This window comes from Ahaetulla prasina, chromosome 1 (assembly GCF_028640845.1).
Source record: "Ahaetulla prasina isolate Xishuangbanna chromosome 1, ASM2864084v1, whole genome shotgun sequence".
In the NCBI taxonomy this organism is placed as follows: Eukaryota; Metazoa; Chordata; class Lepidosauria; order Squamata; family Colubridae; genus Ahaetulla; species Ahaetulla prasina.
The window spans coordinates 193511565-193534866 of record NC_080539.1 but is presented as its reverse complement, the minus strand read 5'-3'; the positions used below and the strand labels follow the sequence as shown (position 1 = coordinate 193534866).

Below are 23302 nucleotides of genomic sequence, written 5' to 3'. Positions count from 1 at the left end.
ACATCCTAGAATGTGAAGTCAAATACAAAGCTAGTGGAGGAGACACTATTCCAGCTGAGCTATTCAAAATCTTAAAAGATGACACAGTAAAAGTGCTGCACCCAATTTGCCAGCAAATTTGGAAAACTCAACAATGGCCACAGGATTGGAAAAGGTCAGTTTACATTCCAATTCCAAAGAAAGGCAATGCCAAAGAATGTTCAAACTACTGCACCATTGCACTCATTTCACATGCTAGTAAGGTTATGCTTAAAGTCCTACAAGCTAGCTCCAGCAGGATGTGGATCGAGAACTACCAGAAGTACAGGCAGGATTTCGTAGAGATCAAATTGCCAACATATGCTGGATCATGGAGAAAGCTAGGGAGTTCCAGAAAAACATCTACTTCTGCTTCATTGACTATGCTAAAGCCTTTGATTGTATGGATCACAACAAATTGTGGCAAGTTTTTAAAGAGATGGGAGTATCAGACCACCTTATTTGTCTCTTGAGAAACCTGTATGCGGGTCAAGAAGCCACAGTGAGAACTGGACACGGAACCACTGATTGGTTCAAAATTGGGAAAGGAGTCCGACAAGGCTGTATACTATCACCCTGCCTATTTAACTTATATGCAGAACACATCATAAGAAAGGTGGGGCTAGATGAATCAAAAATTGGAAACATGGGAAAAAATCTGGGTTAGAAATGTTAAGTTTACACAAGCACAGAATTTAAGGGAAAATTTTTATAAGATGTTTTATAGATGGCACTTAGATCCCAAAAAATTATCACGTATGTATCCTAATATCCAAGCGAAATGTTGGAGGTGTGATTGTGATGACGCTACATATTTTCATATTTGGTGGACTTGCAAGAAAATTAAGGCCTTTTGGATAAGAATTTGGTGGATTATTCAAAATGTACTGAAGAAGAAGATAAAGTTCCTGCCACAATTTTTCCTTTTGGGAATTATAACGGATTGTACAGGGATTGAGACTAAACTGATTCTGAATTTAATAACAGCAGCAAGACTGTTGATTGGACAATACTGGAAGAAAGAAGAGGTACCTACAATAGAAGAATGGATACTGAAAGTCATTAATTTGGCTGAGATGGCTAAAATCTCAGCTTTTTTAAAAGACAATACGCAGGAAAGATATTTAATTGAATGGAAAAAATGGATTGATTATCTACAAAACAGATATCAGATTAAGAAATATCAGATTGCCTTTGAATAATTAGAAAGTTATTTTATTTAATGGGGAGGGGGTTGGGAGATGAAAAGCTTTGGATGAGGTTAATTGGATTGGAAGGGAAAATTTTATTCTGTTTGGTTTATGTATAACAATACCTTGTGATTGACCCGGGAAGCCGGGGAAGGAGGGGAAGGGGTTTTGGGAGGGGGGAAAAAGGGGGCGAAAATGTCTTTGTTTTTTTTAAAACTTTTTCAATAAAAAAAAAAAATTGGAATTAAGATTGCCGGAAGAAATATCAACAACCTCAGATATGCAGATGATACCACTCTAATGGCAGAAAGTGAAGAGGAACTAAAGAGTCTCTTGATGCGGGTGAAGGAGGAGAGTGCAAAAGTTGGCTTGAAACTCAACAGGGGCCTCTGGTGGCTCAGACTGCTAAGACAGTCTGTTATTAACACAGCTGCTTGCAATTACTGCAGGCTCCAGTCCCACCAGGCCCAAGGTTGACTCACCCTTCCATCCTTTATAAGGTAGGTAAAATGAGGACCCAGATTGTTGGGGGCAATAAGTTGACTTCGTATATAATATACAAATGGATGAAGACTATTGCTTAACATAGTGTAAGCCGCCCTGAGTCTTCGGAGAAGGGTGAGATATAAATGCAAATAAAAAAAAAACATTAAGAAAACTAAAATCATGGCATCCGGCCCTCTCAATTCCTGGCAGATAGATGGTGAAGAAATGGAGGTAGTGACAGATTTTATTTTCCTGGGCTCCAAAATCACCGCAGATGGGGACTGCAGCCAAGAAATTAAAAGACGCTTGCTCCTGGGGAGAAAAGCTATGGCAAATCTAGACAGCGTACTAAAAAGCAGAGACATCACCCTGCCAACAAAAGTGCGTATAGTCAAAGCTATGGTTTTCCCAGTTGCAATGTATGGCTGTGAAGGCTGGACCATAAGAAAGGCTGAGCGCCAAAGAATTGAGGCCTTTGAACTCTGGTGCTGGAGAAGACTCCTGCGAGTCCCTTGGACTGCATGGTGAACAAACAAGTCAGTTCTAGAGGAGATCAACCCTGACTGCTCTTTAGAAGGCCAGATCCTGAAGATGAAACTGAAATACTTTGGCCACCTAATGAGAAAGAAGGACTCACTGGAGAAGAGCCTAATGCTGGGAAAGATTGAGGGCAAAAGAAGAAAGGGACGACAGAGAACGAGGTGGCTGGATGGAGTCACTGAAGCAGTAGGCATGAGTTTAAATGGACTCCAGAGGATGGTAGAGGACAGGAAGGCCTGGAGGAATGTTGTCCATGGGGTCGCGATGGGTCGGACACGACTTCGCAACTAACAACAACAACAACAACAAGATTCTTGTGTATAGGCTTGAGAAATAAATCTTTGAACTGCAACTTAACATATGGTCCTGATCATTTGTTCCTGAAACTAAAAAGAGATTTCTCAACTGCAAGACATTCATCTTCCCTTCTTCGCTTTAAACCACCTTCCCATCATACTTCTGCTCTATCCTATGTAATTATAATCTATTCCTCCTGTTCTATGCAGAAATATTTTTTTGATTGCCAGGAGTCCAATAAAGCTCACAGACAACGGGGCATAAACCCTGTTTACTAGTTCACATGCTTGCCTTTTTTTCTTTACTCCCTAACTTTAATATTGCATACCCAATGCAATGTATTGTTGGTTTTATTGTCTTTCTTGAGCCTGAGGAAAAGGAGAAGGGGAAGACAACACTGCAAACTCCAAAAGGAGAAGGGAAGACAACACTGCAAACTCAAAAGGAGAAGGGAAGACAACACTGCAAACTCAAAAGGAGAAGGGGAAGACAACACTGCAAACTCCAAAAGGAGAAGGGAACATGAAGGAGAAATTCCTTGGGAGATTATTCCAGAGTTCAGACTCTACCAACTTCATTTTACAAGCTGGTGATCCTCAAATACTGAAGACTATGTTCAGTGGACTATGGGAAACCACATTTCCACAGGATTGCCACAGTTACCTTAGATGATCAAACAGCTACCTTTAGAGAGTAAAACCCAAACTGGGTTTGGACTTCAGCTGCAAGGCTACCATTTATTGAACCACGCAGTGTTTTTAAACAAAAACAGCCTACCTTTAGGACAAATGTCAGTGCATGGTTTACATGTCTTAATTCCATTTTCCTCTACTTCCATCTTGGGACTTGGACAGGCACGTACACAGGAGCTGATATCAACCACAAAGTTGTCTAAAAGGGATAGAGGGGGAAACAATGAAAAAGCAATCACTCTCAAGTTGCAAATAACGAACGTCCCAACCTCCATTTCAAAAGAGAAGGGTTGGTTAAGAGGCAGGACTTACATTTATATTAGTACTTAACATGTTCTTTCCTATGATCTATTTTATTTTCCTGGGCTCCAAAATCACCGCAGATGGGGACTGCAGCCAAGAAATTAAAAGACGCTTGCTCCTGGGAGAAAAGCTAGGAGTTCCAGAAAACATCTACTTCTGCTTCATTGACTATGCTAAAGCCTGTGATTGTGTGGATCACAACAAATTGTGGCAAGTTCTTAAAGAGATGGGAGTACCAGACCATCTTATTTGTCTCTTGAGAAACCTGTATGCGGGTCAAGAAGCCACAGTGAGAACTGGACACGGAACCACTGGTTGGTTCAAAATTGGGAAAGGAGTCCGCAAGGCTGTATACTATCACCCTGCCAACAAAAGTGTGTATAGTCAAGGCTATGGTTTTCACAGTTGCAATGTATGGCTGTGAAAGTTGGACCATAAGAAAGGCTGAGTGCCAAAGAATTGAGGCCTTTGAACTATGGAGAAGACTCCTGCGAGTCCCTTGGACTGCAAGGCGAACAAACAAATTACTCCTAGAGGAGATCAACCCTGACTGCTCTTTAGAAGGCCAGATCCTGAAGATGAAACTAAAATACTTTGGCTACCTAATGAGAAGGAAGGACTCACTGGAGAAGAACCTAATGCTGGGAAAGATTGAGGCAAAAGAAGAAAGGGAAGACAGAGAACGAGGTGGCTGGATGGAGTCACTGAAGCAGTAGGCGTGAGCTTAAATGGACTCCAGAGGATGGTAGAGGATAGGAAGGTCTGGAGGAACGTTGTCCATGGGGTCGGATGGGTCGGACACGACTTCGCAACTAACAACAACAACAAGATTCTTGTGTATAGGCTTGAGAAATAAATCTTTGAACTGCAACTTAACATATGGTCCTGATCATTTGTTCCTGAAACTAAAAAGAGATTTCTCAACTGCAAGACATTCATCTTCCCTTCTTCGCTTTAAACCACCTTCCCATCATACTTCTGCTCTATCCTATGTAATTATAATCTATTCCTCCTGTTCTATGCAGAAATATTTTTTTGATTGCCAGGAGTCCAATAAAGCTCACAGACAACGGGGCATAAACCCTGTTTACTAGTTCACATGCTTGCCTTTTTTTCTTTACTCCCTAACTTTAATATTGCATACCCAATGCAATGTATTGTTGGTTTTATTGTCTTTCTTGAGCCTGAGGAAAAGGAGAAGGGAACATGAAGGAGAAATTCCTTGGGAGATTATTCCAGAGTTCAGACTCTACCAACTTCATTTTACAAGCTGGTGATCCTCAAATACTGAAGACTATGTTCAGTGGACTATGGGAAACCACATTTCCACAGGATTGCCACAGTTACCTTAGATGATCAAACAGCTACCTTTAGAGAGTAAAACCCAAACTGGGTTTGGACTTCAGCTGCAAGGCTACCATTTATTGAACCACGCAGTGTTTTTAAACAAAAACAGCCTACCTTTAGGACAAATGTCAGTGCATGGTTTACATGTCTTAATTCCATTTTCCTCTACTTCCATCTTGGGACTTGGACAGGCACGTACACAGGAGCTGATATCAACCACAAAGTTGTCTAAAAGGGATAGAGGGGGAAACAATGAAAAAGCAATCACTCTCAAGTTGCAAATAACGAACGTCCCAACCTCCATTTCAAAAGAGAAGGGTTGGTTAAGAGGCAGGACTTACATTTATATTAGTACTTAACATGTTCTTTCCTATGATCTATTTTATTTTCCTGGGCTCCAAGAGCACGGCAGATGGGGACTGCAGCCAAGAAATTAAAAGACGCTTGCTCCTGGGGAGGAAAGCTATGGCAAATCTAGACAGCGTACTAAAAAGCAGAGACATCACCCTGCCAACAAAAGTGCGTATAGTCAAAGCTATGGTTTTCCCAGTTGCAATGTATGGCTGTGAAGGCTGGACCATAAGAAAGGCTGAGCGCCAAAGAATTGAGGCCTTTGAACTCTGGTGCTGGAGAAGACTCCTGCGAGTCCCTTGGACTGCATGGTGAACAAACAAGTCAGTTCTAGAGGAGATCAACCCTGACTGCTCTTTAGAAGGCCAGATCCTGAAGATGAAACTGAAATACTTTGGCCACCTAATGAGAAAGAAGGACTCACTGGAGAAGAGCCTAATGCTGGGAAAGATTGAGGGCAAAAGAAGAAAGGGACGACAGAGAACGAGGTGGCTGGATGGAGTCACTGAAGCAGTAGGCATGAGTTTAAATGGACTCCAGAGGATGGTAGAGGACAGGAAGGCCTGGAGGAATGTTGTCCATGGGGTCGCGATGGGTCGGACACGACTTCGCAACTAACAACAACAACAAGATTCTTGTGTATAGGCTTGAGAAATAAATCTTTGAACTGCAACTTAACATATGGTCCTGATCATTTGTTCCTGAAACTAAAAAGAGATTTCTCAACTGCAAGACATTCATCTTCCCTTCTTCGCTTTAAACCACCTTCCCATCATACTTCTGCTCTATCCTATGTAATTATAATCTATTCCTCCTGTTCTATGCAGAAATATTTTTTTGATTGCCAGGAGTCCAATAAAGCTCACAGACAACGGGGCATAAACCCTGTTTACTAGTTCACATGCTTGCCTTTTTCTTTACTCCTAACTTTAATATTGCATACCCAATGCAATGTATTGTTGGTTTTATTGTCTTTCTTGAGCCTGAGGAAAAGGAGAAGGGAACATGAAGGAGAAATTCCTTGGGAGATTATTCCAGAGTTCAGACTCTACCAACTTCATTTTACAAGCTGGTGATCCTCAAATACTGAAGACTATGTTCAGTGGACTATGGGAAACCACATTTCCACAGGATTGCCACAGTTACCTTAGATGATCAAACAGCTACCTTTAGAGAGTAAAACCCAAACTGGGTTTGGACTTCAGCTGCAAGGCTACCATTTATTGAACCACGCAGTGTTTTTAAACAAAAACAGCCTACCTTTAGGACAAATGTCAGTGCATGGTTTACATGTCTTAATTCCATTTTCCTCTACTTCCATCTTGGGACTTGGACAGGCACGTACACAGGAGCTGATATCAACCACAAAGTTGTCTAAAAGGGATAGAGGGGGAAACAATGAAAAAGCAATCACTCTCAAGTTGCAAATAACGAACGTCCCAACCTCCATTTCAAAAGAGAAGGGTTGGTTAAGAGGCAGGACTTACATTTATATTAGTACTTAACATGTTCTTTCCTATGATCTATTTTATTTTCTGAAATGTTATGCAAGTTCACATTCTCATGCTTTATTGCTAATTTAACATTCTTTAAACATTTTATTTCCTATGAAATAAACTGTAACTTTTTAAAACGAGAGTAATAGTTTGGAATATATTTTTAGTATCAGAAGCTATCAATTCTTACCGTCACATAAAATAAAAACTATGCAGGCTATTGAATAGTAAATATATTGGCAATCGATTTTAAAATGAAACCATCAAAATAAAATGTAATTTATATAAAATAAATTTAATTAAAAAATAATTTTATTTCAGTTAGTAAGCAAATGCCCCCGTAATATAAAGATAGAACTGGCTGTTATATTCGTCTCGTATTTACAATTATCCAACTGCTTAATTTTCAACTATAAGAAACATAAATTCACATTGCTACAGAAGTGGGCATTCTTTTGTAACTAGTAGTAGTAATAATAATGCTAATAATAATTGAAACAGGATTACATAGTAATCCTATGATGATTACCACCATCAAACAACATCAGCCTATATCACGTCCTTGAGAAGGATTCAATTAAAAATGGCAAATGTGTGACTAGCCATAATAATAATGCTGTAAAGCATCTGGGCTATCCAGCAAAGTGAAGGAAACTGTTGAAATTGAAGGAAAGTGAAGAAAATTGAGCAATCATTAAATGCTGTTTCTCATAAAACCCTACAACTAGGAGATTTTAAAGACAATGTTTGATATTTGGATCCATGAATATCTAGATTTAGAAATCCATGTACAGCAATTAAGGGAGCAATGGAAATTTCTTCTTGGAACACAAGTTTTTACAGATACTGAACTGCAAGATCTGGAAAACTATCTGAAAATTCTAATAATATTGGTAACAACAACACAAATAAAACTTATTTCATCATCAAATAAATCAAATAAAATCTCATCAAATTTTATTAGTATTCAACACCTATTACAATGCTGATAAAAAGGAATGAAAATACTGAGGAAAATAATGTTGAATGCTAGCTTTTAACTAAAAGGAAAATATATGGAACATAATTTTCTGTTTCAATGATGTAAGTCTTTACATATTGCTTTTCAAAACTTGAGCTATAGGGAAAAGCTTCCACCATTGAAAAATATGAGTAGAAAATAAATATGAAAATTCACAAATTTGATAGCAGAGCACACTAAACCACAGACACTGGCTGATCCTAGTTAACAAATTTATGGCATAGCAGCTACAGTGATAACAACAACAGAGTTAGAATACAATGCTGTAAAAAAGCATGAAAATCAATCACCCAAAGAGTGATTTCACTTGGAAAGAAAGTTCAATAAATTATGAATTGATATCAACAATCAGAATTTGAAGGAAACCAAAATTGAAAAACAATAATATCAAGGAACATTTACAGAAAAGATATAATCTTAGCAATAAAATGAATTAAAATGAGTGACAGCTATTTCAAACACAATTGATATGAAGCGAGATTAAATCAACATCAACAAAATCAGCAGTTTCAAACAATGAGCAATTGTTTTATAAAGCATTATGTTGAAATATTACAAAGGTAGATGTTTGTCCTTATAAAGATAAAACATTAACATTTTGGAGTGCCATCTAAAATAACCCATAAGACCATAATAAAAATGCAATTTGGAGAAGAGAGATTAAGAAGAATGTTGGCTCAATGAAAATGAATGACATGGTTATTATATCAGGAATGATTAAAAGTAAGCAAACAATGTTAAAAACTTCTCAGTAAAAGAAAGAAGAAATACAGTAACTTTGGCTCTAATTTCTGATGACCCTAATATTTTCATTAGTGAAATATTAAAAAGTGGAAGCATTAATTAATATATGACAATCGGTAGAACATTTTAATAATAAAAGACAGAAACAATGGTATAGCTGGAAGCAACTCTAGCAATTAAGTCAATCATGTGCTTTTCAAGCTGCTAATTGGTATATTAGTAACTGCAATTTCAAGTTATATATATATATTTTTAAAAATTATTACATCCTTCCTGAACAAAGTAGCTACTTTGTTCCAGAAGCTACCAGAATTCACAAGCAACAGAACATGTGGTTGATAAAATAATATTAAAATATTCCAAACAAAGATCAACAGATACAAGTGCAAAAAATTATAAATTCAAAGTTAAATGGCTGAAATATAATCTAAGGATAGTACCTGTATAATCAAATATACTGCTTGTATAATAACCTGGACACAGCTTGAATTGGATAAATTAAATCAGAAAATCTCAAAAGTGATGATAATGCATATGCATTGCATTCGTGAGGTGGTGCAAATCAATCAATTTAGCATGAAGAATTTGAGAGAGTCACTGCATGTAAAAGAGGCAGTTGAAGAAGTTGTCGTTTAAATGCTTATTTCCAGGCAAACAAAGAGAAAATGCTTATTACAGTAACCAAAGAAAAGTCAGGTGCCAGCCAGGAACCTAAGAATCCTGAAAGTAGCAGAACAAAAAACAAAACAAAACCCAAACCCTGTAAAACTGAATTGCTAGAAAGCCATTTAGAAACCACTGCATAGCCAGTACCTTTTTTTAAAAAAAAGTTTAAAATAAACATTAAACATTTAAAATGAATATTACAAACATATGAACTTAAATCAAGGATTCAGCACGCTTAAAGGAGCAGGAAACATATTTTTTTGTAAAGAAAGGGATGAAACTGGATTATGTGATCAGTCGGTGGATGCAACAAAATTACCTATAAACATTATGACAGGTTAGTTACTATGATGCACTGGCATCTGTGCCAAAATTTCAATTTCCAAGTTTTCCCAATGCAGTATAATTACATAATTGAAAAAGTTGTTTAAAATGATGTTAAAGTTTATGAGATTTTATGAGAAATTTATTTTAGCAACACAACATATACAATAATTGAAAAGAGTATTTTATAGATGTGACTATATTCAGGGATAGCAGAATTAAAGAAAAATAATTTGATAATAATTACAAAATATAAACAACTAATAATAAAATTGGATTGATTATGAAAAAAAAACCTTTTATATTTTGTAACAGATAATGGAAAGCATTCCTATCGTTATATAACACATTAGGTGAAATAACAAAAATGAAACATATTTTTAAAAGAATTAAATATTTGAACCTATCAACTATGGATTTAGTTAAAAACATCTTGTTGGATAAATTTAAATTTACCAACAAAGGAATAAAGGGAAACTAGTATAGCTATTTCAAGCTGATTAGTTCTCTTCAGCTAGTAATACCCTTCTGGGATTTGAACCCAGGCTGTTTACATATTAGACAGACAGACCAGTCTCACTGGAAAAACACTTAATCCACCCCCCACCCACCCCCGTACAGCTGACAAAACAAGGAATGTCTATGGCCTAGAGGTTAATTCAACTGCCTAATATGCAAGCGGCCTGGGTTCGAATCCCAGAACGGTATGTCTAGTTGAAGAGAGCTTGAAATAGCTATATTGGTTTCCCTTTATTTCTTTGTCACTAAATTTAAATTTAACATAAAATAGTTTTTTGTGGAAGCGCTGCCTGGGAAGGCTCCTGGATTGAGGCTGAAAGGCAAAAGTGGAAGCTGTATGCTCTGTCCCATATTTGGGTAGACCAGGTTTCCCTGATAGACTGGTCTTACCAGAAAAACACTTAATCTTGTTGGATACTTGTTATATTTATCAGAACTATTTAGATAACTCTTATGTTCCTGGCTGGCACCTGAATTTCCAAAAAACACCAATCATTGAAGGATATTTGTTTGTTATTCTTTAATGACAACAGTAAAATATGAAATGACCCCAAAGACTGTGATGGCAAAATGACTGCTTTTTTTTTTTAAAGTATTCATTCTGGATTTTCCCCTGGAATAGGAGATCACAATTTATCTGAAGAGAAATCAAAGTAGAACAAACATTTTCCTTAAGTGAAGACTAGCTAATCATCAAATTCCCCACTAAATTTAGAGGGAATTCGGATATTTTAATTATTTTGCCTTATAGTCAGTTTTGCTTTATGATGTAATTTCATCCAGTGTCATGAATAATTTTCTTCTTTAAAACCCTTTTTAAAATGTACTGGACATAAAAACTACTTAACATAACATAACAACAGAGTTGGAAGGGACCTTGGAGGCCTTCTAGTCCAACCCCCTGCCTAGGCAGGAATCATGTAACAAGCAGACTTTCTTAGGTTCCATATATCCTTAATAGGAAAGTCATATAATGGGCAGGTGTGAAATTTTTAGCCCAGTAGGCAGCTTGCTGAACTTCTTTAAAAACAGTAAAAGATTATACTGTTGCAAATTAGCTGCAAACATGAATTAAGTTCATCTCCCCATAGCTGAATAAACAATTTATTATTGTATTATATACTAGACAACCCCTGCCCCAGCAGATCATCATTTCAGAAGTATTTCTTTACCATCATAAGAGAAACAGAATGGCCATGTTGAATTTCCTTGCGTGAAGCTGTCCGGGAACCTCAGAAACCTCCCTCCCTCCCTCCAAATCTTGCCAGCTTCCCCATTTACTTCCTATGTGGGAAGTTTGAAGAGAGAGAGAATAGGTGGAGAAGCCAGCAGAAAGTTGAAAGTGACTGCTGCTAGGTGAAGGAGGGATTGAAGGGGTGCATGGGGATGCGAATGAGGAACAGAACATGAAGGTGCATTAGAAGTGCCATGTGGGTTGAGAAGGGAGCGTGCACAAGAAGTGATGTGTGGATCATGGAAGGCACACCGAGAGGCCGCACAGACCAATGAGAGTGTATGGGCGTGTGCAAAAGATGCTGTATGGGATGGCATGGGCTGGGAATGGTGCACGGGATTCCTATACACAAGAATCTTGTTGTTGTTGTTAGTTGCGAAGTTGTGTCCGACCCATCGCGACCCCATGGACAACATTCCTCCAGGCCTTCCTGTCCTCTACCATCCTCTGGAGTCCATTTAAACTCATGCCTACTGCTTCAGTGACTCCATCCAGCCACCTCGTTCTCTGTCATCCCATTCTTCTTTTGCCCTCAGTCTTTCCCAGCATTAGGCTCTTCTCCAGTGAGTCCTTCTTTCTCATTAGGTGGCCAAAGTATTTCAGTTTCATCTTCAGGATCTGGCCTTCTAAAGTGCAGTCAGGGTTCATCTCCTCTAGAACTGACTTGTTTGTTCATCATGCAGTCCAAGGGACTCGCAGGAGTCTTCTCCAGCACCAGAGTTCAAAGGCCTCAATTCTTTGGTGGCGCTCAGCCTTTGTTATGGTCCAGCCTTCACAGCCATACATTGCAACTGGGAAAACCATAGCTTTGACTATACGCACTTTTGTTGGCAGGGTGATGTCTCTGCTTTTTAGTACGCTGTCTAGATTTGCCATAGCTTTTCTCCCCAGGAGCAACCATCTTTTTTTTTTTTAATTTGAATTTGTATCCTGCTCTTCTCCGAAGACTCAGGGCAGCTTACACTGTGTTAAGCAATAGTCTTCATCCATTTGTATATTATATACAAAGTCAACTTTTATTGCCCCCAACAATCTGGGTCCTCATTTTACCTACCTTATAAAGGATGGAAGGCTGAGTCAACCTTGGGCCTGGTGGGACTTGAACTTGCAGTAATTGCAAGCAGCTGTGCTAATAACAGACAGACTTAGTCTGCTGAGCCACCAGATTTTAATTTCTTGGCTGCAGTCCCCATCTGCAGTGATCTTGGAGCCCAGGAAAATAAAATCTGTCACTACCTCCATTTCTTCACCATCTATCTGCCAGGAATTGAAAGGGACTGATGCCATGATTTTAGTTTTCTTAATGTTGAGTTTCAAGCCAGCTTTTGCACTCTCTTCCTTCACCCGCATCAAAAGACTCTTTAGTTCCTCTTCGCTTTCTGCCATTAGAGTGGTATCATCTGCATATCTGAGGTTGTTGATATTTCTCCCGGCAATCTTAATTCCAATTTTTGATTCATCTAGCCCCGCCTTTCTCATGATGTGTTCTGCATATAAGTTAAATAGGCAGGGTGATAGTATACAGCCTTGCTGGACTCCTTTCCCAATTTTGAACCAATCAGTGGTTCCGTGTCCAGTTCTTACTGTGGCTTCTTGACCCACATACAGGTTTCTCAAGAGACAAATAAGATGGTCTGGTACTCCCATCTCTTTAAGAACTTGCCACAATTTGTTGATCCACACAATCAAAGGCTTTAGCATAGTCAATGAAGCAGAAGTAAATGTTTTTCTGGAACTCCCTAGCTTTCTCCATGATCCAGCGTATGTTGGCAATTCGATCTCTAGTTCCTCTGTCTCTACGAAATCCTGCCTGTACTTCTGGTAGTTCTCGATCCACATATTGCTGGAGCCTAGCTTGTAGGATTTTAAGCATAACCTTACTAGCATGTGAAATGAGTGCAATGGTGCGATAGTTTGAACATTCTTTGGCATTACCTTTCTTTGGAATTGGAATGTAAACTGGCCTTTTCCAATCCTGTGGCCATTGTTGAGTTTTCCAAATTTGCTGGCAAATTGGGTGTAGCACTTTTACTGCAAATTGGGTGTAGCACTTTTACTGTAGTGGTTTACAGAACCACTATTTTCCAAAATTTCATTCCCTCAGGTGTCATGGGTCCCCAGATTTTGACCCCATTTTGTAAGTTTGAGTTACCCTGATTCAAAAATTGTTGACCCATGATGTACCACTTATCCAATTAAAGGTCATGACAATGAGAATTTTAATAGTATACAGTAGATTAAGGATATGCCATGCTTCAGATTTGATGCACAAAAGAGGTTTCTGAATGTTCTTGAGCACAAACATAGTTGCTGCCTGCCACCCCTTAAAGCTGATTCATTTTCTCTGTTCCCATATTGTACAATCCTAGTGACTTCCTACAGTGAAGAACATCCACTCCACTCCACTCATCAATATATTTTGCTTGGAGAAGGTTGAGAAAGGTTGCCTTAAATCTTCATCTTTTTTCAGCTTTAAGGCCTGAGCCTAATCAAAGTATTTAGTTTCACTGACACATTTTATCAAGTCTAGGCTGGCCATTATCACCTGGCTATTCACACTTTGGGGAATTGCCTCAGAGCAGATTAAAAAAAATACTTAGCCTGTGACAGAAGCAAGAAATAGCTTTTGGCTGAAAGCCAGAAGTAAAAAAAAAAAACACCAAACCCATCAGTGGTTTAAATGTATTATGCTTGGTAGCAAAGCCCTGGAATGTGTGTATTTCAGAGATTTGCAAAAAAGCAATAAGTTGGTCAGGTCGACCCCTCACTGTACAGGGCCCTCTAATTCATACTGCCAACTTATTCTAATAGAGTAACCAACATTACCTGCCCATCCCTTGTTATTGTATCTGCTGCATAACAGACAAGCACTCAACAGATCATCCTCAGATAAATTTGCACTTCTAGTTAAAGGGGCAGAAAGCTCAGCATCAAACAAGAAAGCTTCTGTAATTCAAAACCTTTTCTCATTTTGTAAGTTATGATCCACTTGGCACCCCCACCTCCAAAGCTAAAGATCAATGGGGTGGCGTTTAATTCCTTTGAGGTAGAATTTGGTTATTAAACTGTTCTGTTGTCTATTCAAAATTATCTACCAAACTTCATTCATAATACCAATGTAGCTTAGTGGCATAATGTTCTGGATGGAGAGGAAGGCATCATTAAAGTATCATTAAAATGGTGAATGATACACAGACAAACCCCTTCCTGCATATCTACCTGCCTGCCTATCTACCTTTGGGAAGTTGTCAGTCTAGTAACATAAACTGATAGTGAGAGGAACATTGCAGTAGCAATAGCACTAAGACATATATTGCTTCATAGTGCTTTACAGCACTCTCTGAGTGGTTTACAAATGTCAGCACCCTGCCCACAACAATCCAGGTCCTCATTTTACTGACCATGGAAGGATGGAAGGCTGGGTCAACCTTGAGCCGGTCAGGATCGAACTCCCGGCAGTGGGCAGATTAAAATCAATGACTGACATCAGAGAGAAACTTGAATTTAGACTGCTCTCAGTTGCCCCACATCTTGGGTGGGCTGTACAGCAAATTTGAAACAGAATACAGGTAGGCCTCAAATTACAACCATTCATTCAGAGAAGTGGTAAAATTCAATTTTTTTTGCTACAGGTTCTGTGGGCATGGCTTGGTGGGCATGGCAGGGGAAGGATATTGCAAAATCTCCATTCCCACCCCACTCCAGGGAAAGGATACTGCAAAATCTCCATTCCCACCCCACTCTGAGGCCAGCCAGAGGTGGTATTTGCCGGTTCTCCAAACTACTCAAAATTTCCACTATCGGTTCTCCAGAACCTGCTGAATTTCATCCCTGATTCAGAGACTGTTCAAAGTTACAATGGTACTAAACCCAATAGTAGGTATACATGGTTACCAAAGTTATAGTATTACAGTGACCCTATGGTCACATGATCAAAATATGGGCACGTGGCAACCTGCCCGCACTTATGAGATAGGCAGGTGGGAGCAGGAGTGAAATGCTCCCAGTTCGACCCGGTTCAGCTGAACTGGTAGCGATGACGGCCAGTGGTTCGGAGAACCAGTAGCAATGGCAACTTGAGGCTCTGTCCACCCGCCTGGTCATTGTTACTTCCTGGTTTTAACCTATTTTTTACCCTCTGCGAATTTTACTCATGTGACCATGGGGATGCTGCATTGGTTGTAATCAGTGGTGGTATTCAAATTTTTTAACAATCGGTTCTGTGGGCGTGGCTTATTTTGGGGTGTGGCTTGGTGGTCATGTGACTGGATTCAGTATATTACAGATGATCCTACTTTAGAAGTCTAAGTTTCTGAAAAGTACACTCTATGTCTCACATTCAACTTCAAATGCCTCTGCTTGGCTAATGCTTGGATGCATTTGCCTTGGGGCCTGTCTGAGATTTTGCTATTTCAAGTTTTGGCTGAAACAAATAATTCAAGGTATGTTTCTGATCTACCTCACTGCATTTGATAAGGTTTTTCTCACCCTATCTTTCTGATCTAGCATATTGTGGCATCTCACTTCCAGGAGACAATATTGTCTCCTGGTCAAGACCAAGCCTTGACTTAACACCAAGAGAAGATCTGGGATTCATCCCTATTATGACACAGCTGCAGGTTTTCTATGGACCAATTCCAGAATGTATTTAATATAGAATGGGGTACACAATTCTATTACCAAAATTGTGAGCATTCTTGAATAGTAATAAATTTGTGATGACTGACATTACCAAATGGCACTTCAAAATTCAAAGAAAAGGCAAACATAAATATAATTTTCACTTATACTTTATGGAAAACAAAAATGAAACCTTTTAAGGAAAAGATAATGTTAGGAAGTTCTCCAAATCTGACCTTTGTCATGCAGTTCTTGTACGTTATTGGATGCAAGTAATCTGAAATTTTGACTATAAAACCCATAATATTTAAGAAAGTTTTAAGCAAAAGGTCTTACTAAAATGTCAGCTCCCCAAAAATGCTATTTTTGGAATAACGTATACATTCAAAATAAACCCATTGGTTTTAAAACTAATTTTCAAATTAAAACTATTAATTTGAACTAATATTGCAATTTCATATTTAACTTGGCTGCAATAATATCTTAAGTTATGGATAATGGAATTTTAAAATGAAGGTGTTTCACTGAGAAAAAAATAACCCTGCTGTAACTTACGTGGACACTTTTTGACACAAAAAGCACCGTAAGTATATTTGCCATCTCGATTGGTTTCCATCTGGAATGTGGCAGGATTGTAGACTGAAGTCTGTGGACATTGGGTGACACAGGCGCCACTGTCATTAAAGTTCATACAAGCCTGGAAGTGAAGAAACAGCAGTGTTCTCAGAGTTTTCATTGGCATTTACTGAACTGACATTATGTTAAGTAATGACTACAACTGTAGGAATAACTTGTTTGGCTATTAGCAACTCTAGATAGAAAGAACTTATAAAGAAGGCAGTGAAGAGAGCAACTTAATATGCAAAGGGTAAATGTCAATACTGTTTAGATGGACATTGGCTGAACACTTGACAAAAGCAAAAAAATGTTATGATGAAAGACATCTTAAATTAGCAAGACTAAATGTCAAATTGATGAAGGAATGCACAAAAAAGCTGGAAATCTCTTTACATTCAGTTTAATTTAATTTCTCACTGTTCTTTGTGAGTAAAGCTGCTGAAACAGTAAAGGTGCAGAGATACACACTTCTTTGCTTTGAAGAGTGCTCACATAAACGAATACTTACCAGCACACAGAGAAAGACAGATGAGTGTCTTATCTAGCAATTTTCACAGTAGGGTATTATAGGTTAAAGAAAACAGTCTATGTTAGAACATCTCTTAATTCGTTGTGTTGAAATATTGTTAATTATTCACTTATTTCTTTCTACTAATTCCATTTTTATCTATTATTGTTTTCCCAGACAATAATGGATAAATTTGTCATTGCAATGCATTGCACAGTAACTACATAATGAAAAACTTCTTTAAAAAAAAGTTTACAGCTACAAAACCTTGTTGAACCTGTATCTGACATCCCCTTCAGCTGAATTGCAGATAAAGGATCAGCACAACAGCTTAGGATCTATCTTTTGCCTGTTTTCAAGTGCTGTTTAGTTTCCAGGCCACAGAGACACAAAAAAGTCATATTGAATAGGGTGGCTTCAAATTAATTGTAGATTAATCTGCCTGTTCTGAGTTCAAGAAGAAACTCAGCTTGTTCATTCAGATCCCTGAATGTTCAAGAATAAGGGCGGGCTGTATAGGTCAAACCCAGTGGCAAGTACAATGCCTATAACTGGATTTATCCTGGCCTGAAAAAATAGGTACATATGCAAAGGCAGGATCTGGTAACTATCACTGGGAGAAAGTTAAGGTTGGAGACCAAATACCTCCAAATAGGTTGGAGACCTAACAATGTTAAATTAGTTCCCGAAAGCTACTTTTCTTCTGAAGAAAACATGCACACTTTTACACTTTACATTTATATTTTTTTACAATACCCAGTTGATAAACTGCCATTTTGCCCCTAGTATCTAATTCCATTTCACTTTCATGTTTTCACCACAAGGTTTTCGCCTTTAAGGACAGCTTTAAAATAAACACATGCTGGCCAAAGGAAGAGAATTGTACTTTCATCCAGATTCAGCTGGACTTCCTTGCAAAGACTGAAAAAGGGAATCTTTTCTTCAAAAGTCCACCAGTGTAATGAGAAAAAGATTGCTATCCCCATGACATAATGTCTACCCTAATGAGCCCAAGCATCTGAAGCATGGACATAAGTACAGCAGTGCATTCCTTTGGTATCTTGGGACTGAAATCAGAAGCTGCCACAAAGAGAAGACAAACCACCAAGGAAGAAATGGAAGTTGCCTTTTTAGGTAGAAAATGTTGGTGATTGTTCTTAGGGAAACATAATTGAAGTTATTTCTGATGTGTGCATTATATTTCAATTAAAATCAAAATTCTAAATGAATTACCCACATCTATAACCTGTTAATTTTAGGCAACTAAATAATGCAGTTTCACTTAAGATGAAATTCTCACCAATAAATGGCTCCAAATCTCTAGTTGCAAATCTTATAAATGTTGAATGGGTGAAATAAGTTGGTAACTAACAGGAACATAATAGAAAATATGAATGCTAAGATGACTGATGGATACCTAACACTCTATATGCAATATAATAAAAGTCCAAAACATGTTTACAAATATCTTGGAGTAAAATACCACAATGAGAAAAGTGGTATGAAAGAAAGATTTTTGAAACGTACAAAGCAGTCAGTGTCTTTGGGTCCGGAACAGCCTCCTGCACATTCTCGATGGCAACATTCGCTGACAGAACGTCCATAGCATCGCCCATCACACTGCTCCGCACACACCACTTTTGTTACTAGAGGGGGCAGACAGATCAGAGGAGAAATCAGGAAACATGGCCTAGGCTGCAAATGGACTGAGAAAACACAAAGCAGCAAGAGCTGATGAGGCGCTCTTCCACAGATACCAATTAGTTGATGACCTGGCAGAAAAAAAGGTAAACACTAAAGCAAATATCTTTTCAACTAAAGTGGGAGAAAACATAGACGTGGGGATCTAATCAAACTGCTTACCATTACCACTAGAGTTCATGGAAGAGTTCATTAAAATGATAATTAAATGCATTTATTTATCTTAATTATATCTTGCCATATTACATATAGAGTGGTGGTGGTGAAATGAAGGTATTAGATATCTTCTAATCTAAACTCTAATATACAGACACTTGTGGGAATGGACCATCTTTTCCAACATTTATATCAGAGAGAGGTAGAATTTTAGTTCCGATTTTTTTTAAAAAAAGTGAGAAACAATATACAAAAGAAAATTAAAAAGAAAGTTCATTTAAAAACATCGTTGAAAGCTACTTTCTTACAAATTGTTCTCTTCTCTGCCATTGCTACTGTATTTGGTCCTAAGCCCAGGGTCAAAGTCCGACTAGCCTTGTGGTGCAACCAAAACAATCTGGAACTGAACACACTCAAAACCGTAGAAATGGTGGTAGACTTTAGGAAAAACCCTTCCATACTTCCACCTCTCACAATACTTGACAACACAGTATCAACAGTAGAAACCTTCAAATTTCTGGGTTCTATCATATCGCAAGATCTCAAATGGACAGCTAACATCAAAAACATCATTAAAAAACGACAACAAAGAATGTTCTTTCTGCGCCAACTCAGTAAGCTCAAACTGCCCAAGGAGCTGCTGATCCAATTCTACAGAGGAATTATTGAGTCTGTCATTTGCACCTCTATAACTGTCTGGTTCGGTTCTGCAACCCAACAAGAAAAACACAGACTTCAGAGGATAATTAGAACTGCAGAAAAAATAATTGCTACCAACTTGCCTTCCATTGAGGACCTGTATACTGCACGAATCAAGAAGAGGGCCGTGAAAATATTTGCAGATCCCTCGCATCCTGGACATAAACTGTTTCAACTCCTACCCTCAAAACGACGCTATAGAGCACTGCACACCAGAACAACTAGACACAAGAACAGTTTTTTCCCGAAGGCCATCACTCTGCTAAACAAATAATTCCCTCAACACTGTCAGACTATTTACTGAATCTGCACTACTATTAATCGTTTCATAGTTCCCATCACCAATCTCTTTCCACTTATGACTGTATGACTATAACTTGTTGCTGGCAATCCTTATGATTTATATTGATATATTGATCATCAATTGTGTTGTAAATGTTGTACCTTGATGAACGTATCTTTTCTTTTATGTACACTGAGAGCATATGCACCAAGACAAATTCCTTGTGTGTCCAATCACACTTGGCCAATAAAATTCTATTCTATTCTATTCTATTCTAAACCAGAGCAAACAAGATCTGAAGTTTATAAGATGAGAAGCAGACTGGTTCAAAAGAAAGGATGATAATCTATTTGTTTCTTGATCTGTTATTTCTTTGGATATTTAAATTGAATTATGCATTTATAAGAAATCTTATTATTATTTTTAATACTGATAGAAACATACTAACACAACAGATGAAGAAATAAGAGACTAGCAACAAGTGAACTTTTTAAAAATTCAACTGAATTGAATTACATCTGAACTGAATTCAGTTATGTTTGAATTGCATTTGTAGTGAACTAATTAAGTGAAAGCAAATAATACATCCGAGAAGATTTCCCTCCCAAATTACTAGGAAGATAGGAAGATATGCTCCAGGTCCGAGCCAAATCAGAATTTGTCAATTTGTTAACACTGAGCCAGAAATAAAGTGTTCAAGAATAAAATGATTCCAAATTTCTCCTCAATTTTTGTGTTGGTTTCAACCTTGTCTTGCATTCAGTGTAAAACTGGTGAATTATAAATGATCCATTTTTGCTTTTTATTATAGAATTGTGTTCAGATAATTAAGCACAGGCTATTTGGTATGTTATTTTACTCCTTTACTTTTTGTAAAAAGAATTAGGTTTCCTTTTGTTCAGGCTAGTGTCTTTCTTTATTTTGGCCGCCCCCATCCTGAATTTAGAATTTTGTCCAGAACGGTACAATCATAAAATCTCCAAAAAAAAAAGAGAGCTAGTAATTATAGACCAGACTTCAACTTTATTTTATTTTATTTTTTATTTATTTGTCGAGTGTGTATGTTTTAGTTCTGAGTTGTTTTTGATGTAACTAGGGTGTAAGGCAGGGGTGAAATCTAAAAATTTTCCCTACCAGTTCTGTGGACGTGACTTAATTGGTGGGTGAGACTTGGTGGTCAGGTGACTGAATGGGCATGGTCAATAATAATAAATAAAAATAATAAAGTATACAAAACTTGGGAGGCACTGATCTACCTTCTTTAAAAATAGAGGCCTCGGTCTACCAATTGCCTTTTACTGAGAGGCCCCAGTCTACCATTTGCCTTTTACTGAGAGGCCCTGGTCTACCAATTGCCTTTTTTTGGCAGGCACCAGTCTACCTTCTTTAAAAATAGAGGCACCAGTCTATTAGCTGCTTACAGCGCTGATTAGCTGTAGTGCGGCCCTTTGAAGTGCTGCTTTTGCAGCTATATCACCACCGAGTGCTTCAGGGACAGAGAAGAGGAACAGCGAGGCAGTGGGGGGGGCAGGGATTTTTGCTACCGGTTCTCCGAACTACCTGCCCCCATCGCTACCAGATCGCGCGATCCGGTTCGAACCGGGAGCATTTCACCCCTGGTGTAAGGCTAGACTACTTAGTTACACTCTCCGTGCTCAGATTGTTCTACATTCATTGCAGCCTCTCATTTGCAAGACATAAAATGAAAATCAGTTCAGTTTTATGCACATTTATTTAGAAGAATGATTTTAGTAAAACTTGCTTTTTGACAAACAAGTTTAAGGCTGGAAAGAGGCTGTAAATCCTCTGGACAGACCTTGTATCTCTTCTGTGATTCAATCAGCATTTTTGTTACATAGTTTAATACATTATACTAGATATTGATTCACATCAGATAAAATCCCAGAAAAGTATATTTCAGTTACACGTTTTATGACATTCAAAAGATGTAATTGGCTCTTATGACAGAGTGATAAATATAAAGATAGGGATACAGATAAAGGTACAGTGAGCAAACATCATTAGGGAAGTAAACATGAGAGCTAAATTCACACTGATACAATTTTAAATATTAAAAATGGAAGACAGAGACATATACAATAACAGGTAATAACGTTTATCTGCAAAAAAAGCTTTTTAAACAACTCCTCTCACAGAAATGCATCTTTTGAATAAAATTCAGAGTCAAATTTCATATTTTTGTAATCTATTTATTGCTATAGGTTTACAAGATTACAGAACTAGGAGCATTCTTAGTAAAAACTCTCATTAACGTTTCTATTAATGAATTGATATGCATTATTTCCTCTTATTCCGTAAGGGTTTGTATTAAGAAACAGATTTTGATTCCATTTACAATTGAGGTACGAGAGGAAGTCCCTGGGGGATCTGCAGCTAAAATGAGGCCCATGCATAGCACATAAAAACAGGCAGAGTTTCAATCGCACTATTATGGCCACCATCTTGACTTTGTTAGCACTCTGAGAACATCCTTGGAAAGTTCTCTTTTCCTTGTTTTGAAATTCAGATAAAAATGGCTATACCTAAGAATAAGTTTTTCACTCATCTTCTTTGCAAGAGTTCCACCTATTTAATCCTTGCTGTTTGGCATCAATTGGCAGAGTTCTTCTCACTGTGGAAGTGTCTGAGAACGTTAAGATAGATCATTAGCATGACTAACTACTGTAATTTACACAATTTGACTAACCTTTGGGCCAGAACAAGTTAAAAAAATCCCCTACATCTGGACCCATCTTGATTCTTCCAGTTATTTTGTTAATATCTGAGGATTGTCACAGCAATAGTAATGCTAAACTCGCTGAGGGCACTTTCAACATTCTGCTTTGGCTTTTCTATGGGAGCATTCTGTAGTAGAATGAATTACTGTTACTCTAATAAACTTCTGTTCCTAAAATAACTAAATTACTTTCTGTATTTCGACATTTTTAATAATCACTCAAATCTTCTCCTGCTACCTGGGTCCTACTTATGCGTACTTTGTGCCTAGAATGCAAGAATAAAGTATTTGCACATGCAAATTATTGGGAAATTTCACTATCTTGTTCTCTGTTTTTACTTGTTCTTTATTCATCTGTTTTCCCCCTTATTCATATTGTATTTTATTTTCTCAGTTATATTGTGAGTCACTCAGAGTTGTTTTGGAGTCAAGTGGTGCCTAAATGGAAATAATAACAACTCCATAGTAACTCATTACTCAGAATTGCTTTCTTTCCCTCTATATATATTTACACACATGCATGCATCCCTCTAAACCTTTCTCTTATAAATTAGTTGAGTTGTCCTTGTGCTTTAATGAGCACACAACAATCAGAGCAGTCCTGCTGATGCACATAATGGGTCAGGTCATAACTACTAGAAATAACTTATTGGGTATTTAAATTTGTCTGTTCTCCAGTTGCATGGGAACAGCAGATAATGGAAACGGATGCCTCTTGGCCTTCTCACTAGTTTCCAGGGACATTTATGAAA

At 37.8% G+C, this 23302-nt stretch overlaps 1 protein-coding gene across 1 annotated transcript in view; it reads right to left on the bottom strand.

The window, feature by feature from the left end:
- The window catches only part of ERBB4 (erb-b2 receptor tyrosine kinase 4), a 1012642-nt gene that overhangs the window by 254044 nt on the left and 735296 nt on the right, over positions 1 to 23302 (bottom strand). Inside the window, exons 7-9 of the mRNA XM_058186165.1 lie at positions 18502 to 18620; positions 16404 to 16545; positions 6485 to 6598 (exon numbers count right to left, since the gene is read on the bottom strand). Of these exons, the coding sequence (XP_058042148.1) occupies positions 6485 to 6598; positions 16404 to 16545; positions 18502 to 18620 (375 nt within the window). The remainder of the gene's footprint in view (positions 1 to 6484; positions 6599 to 16403; positions 16546 to 18501; positions 18621 to 23302) is intronic.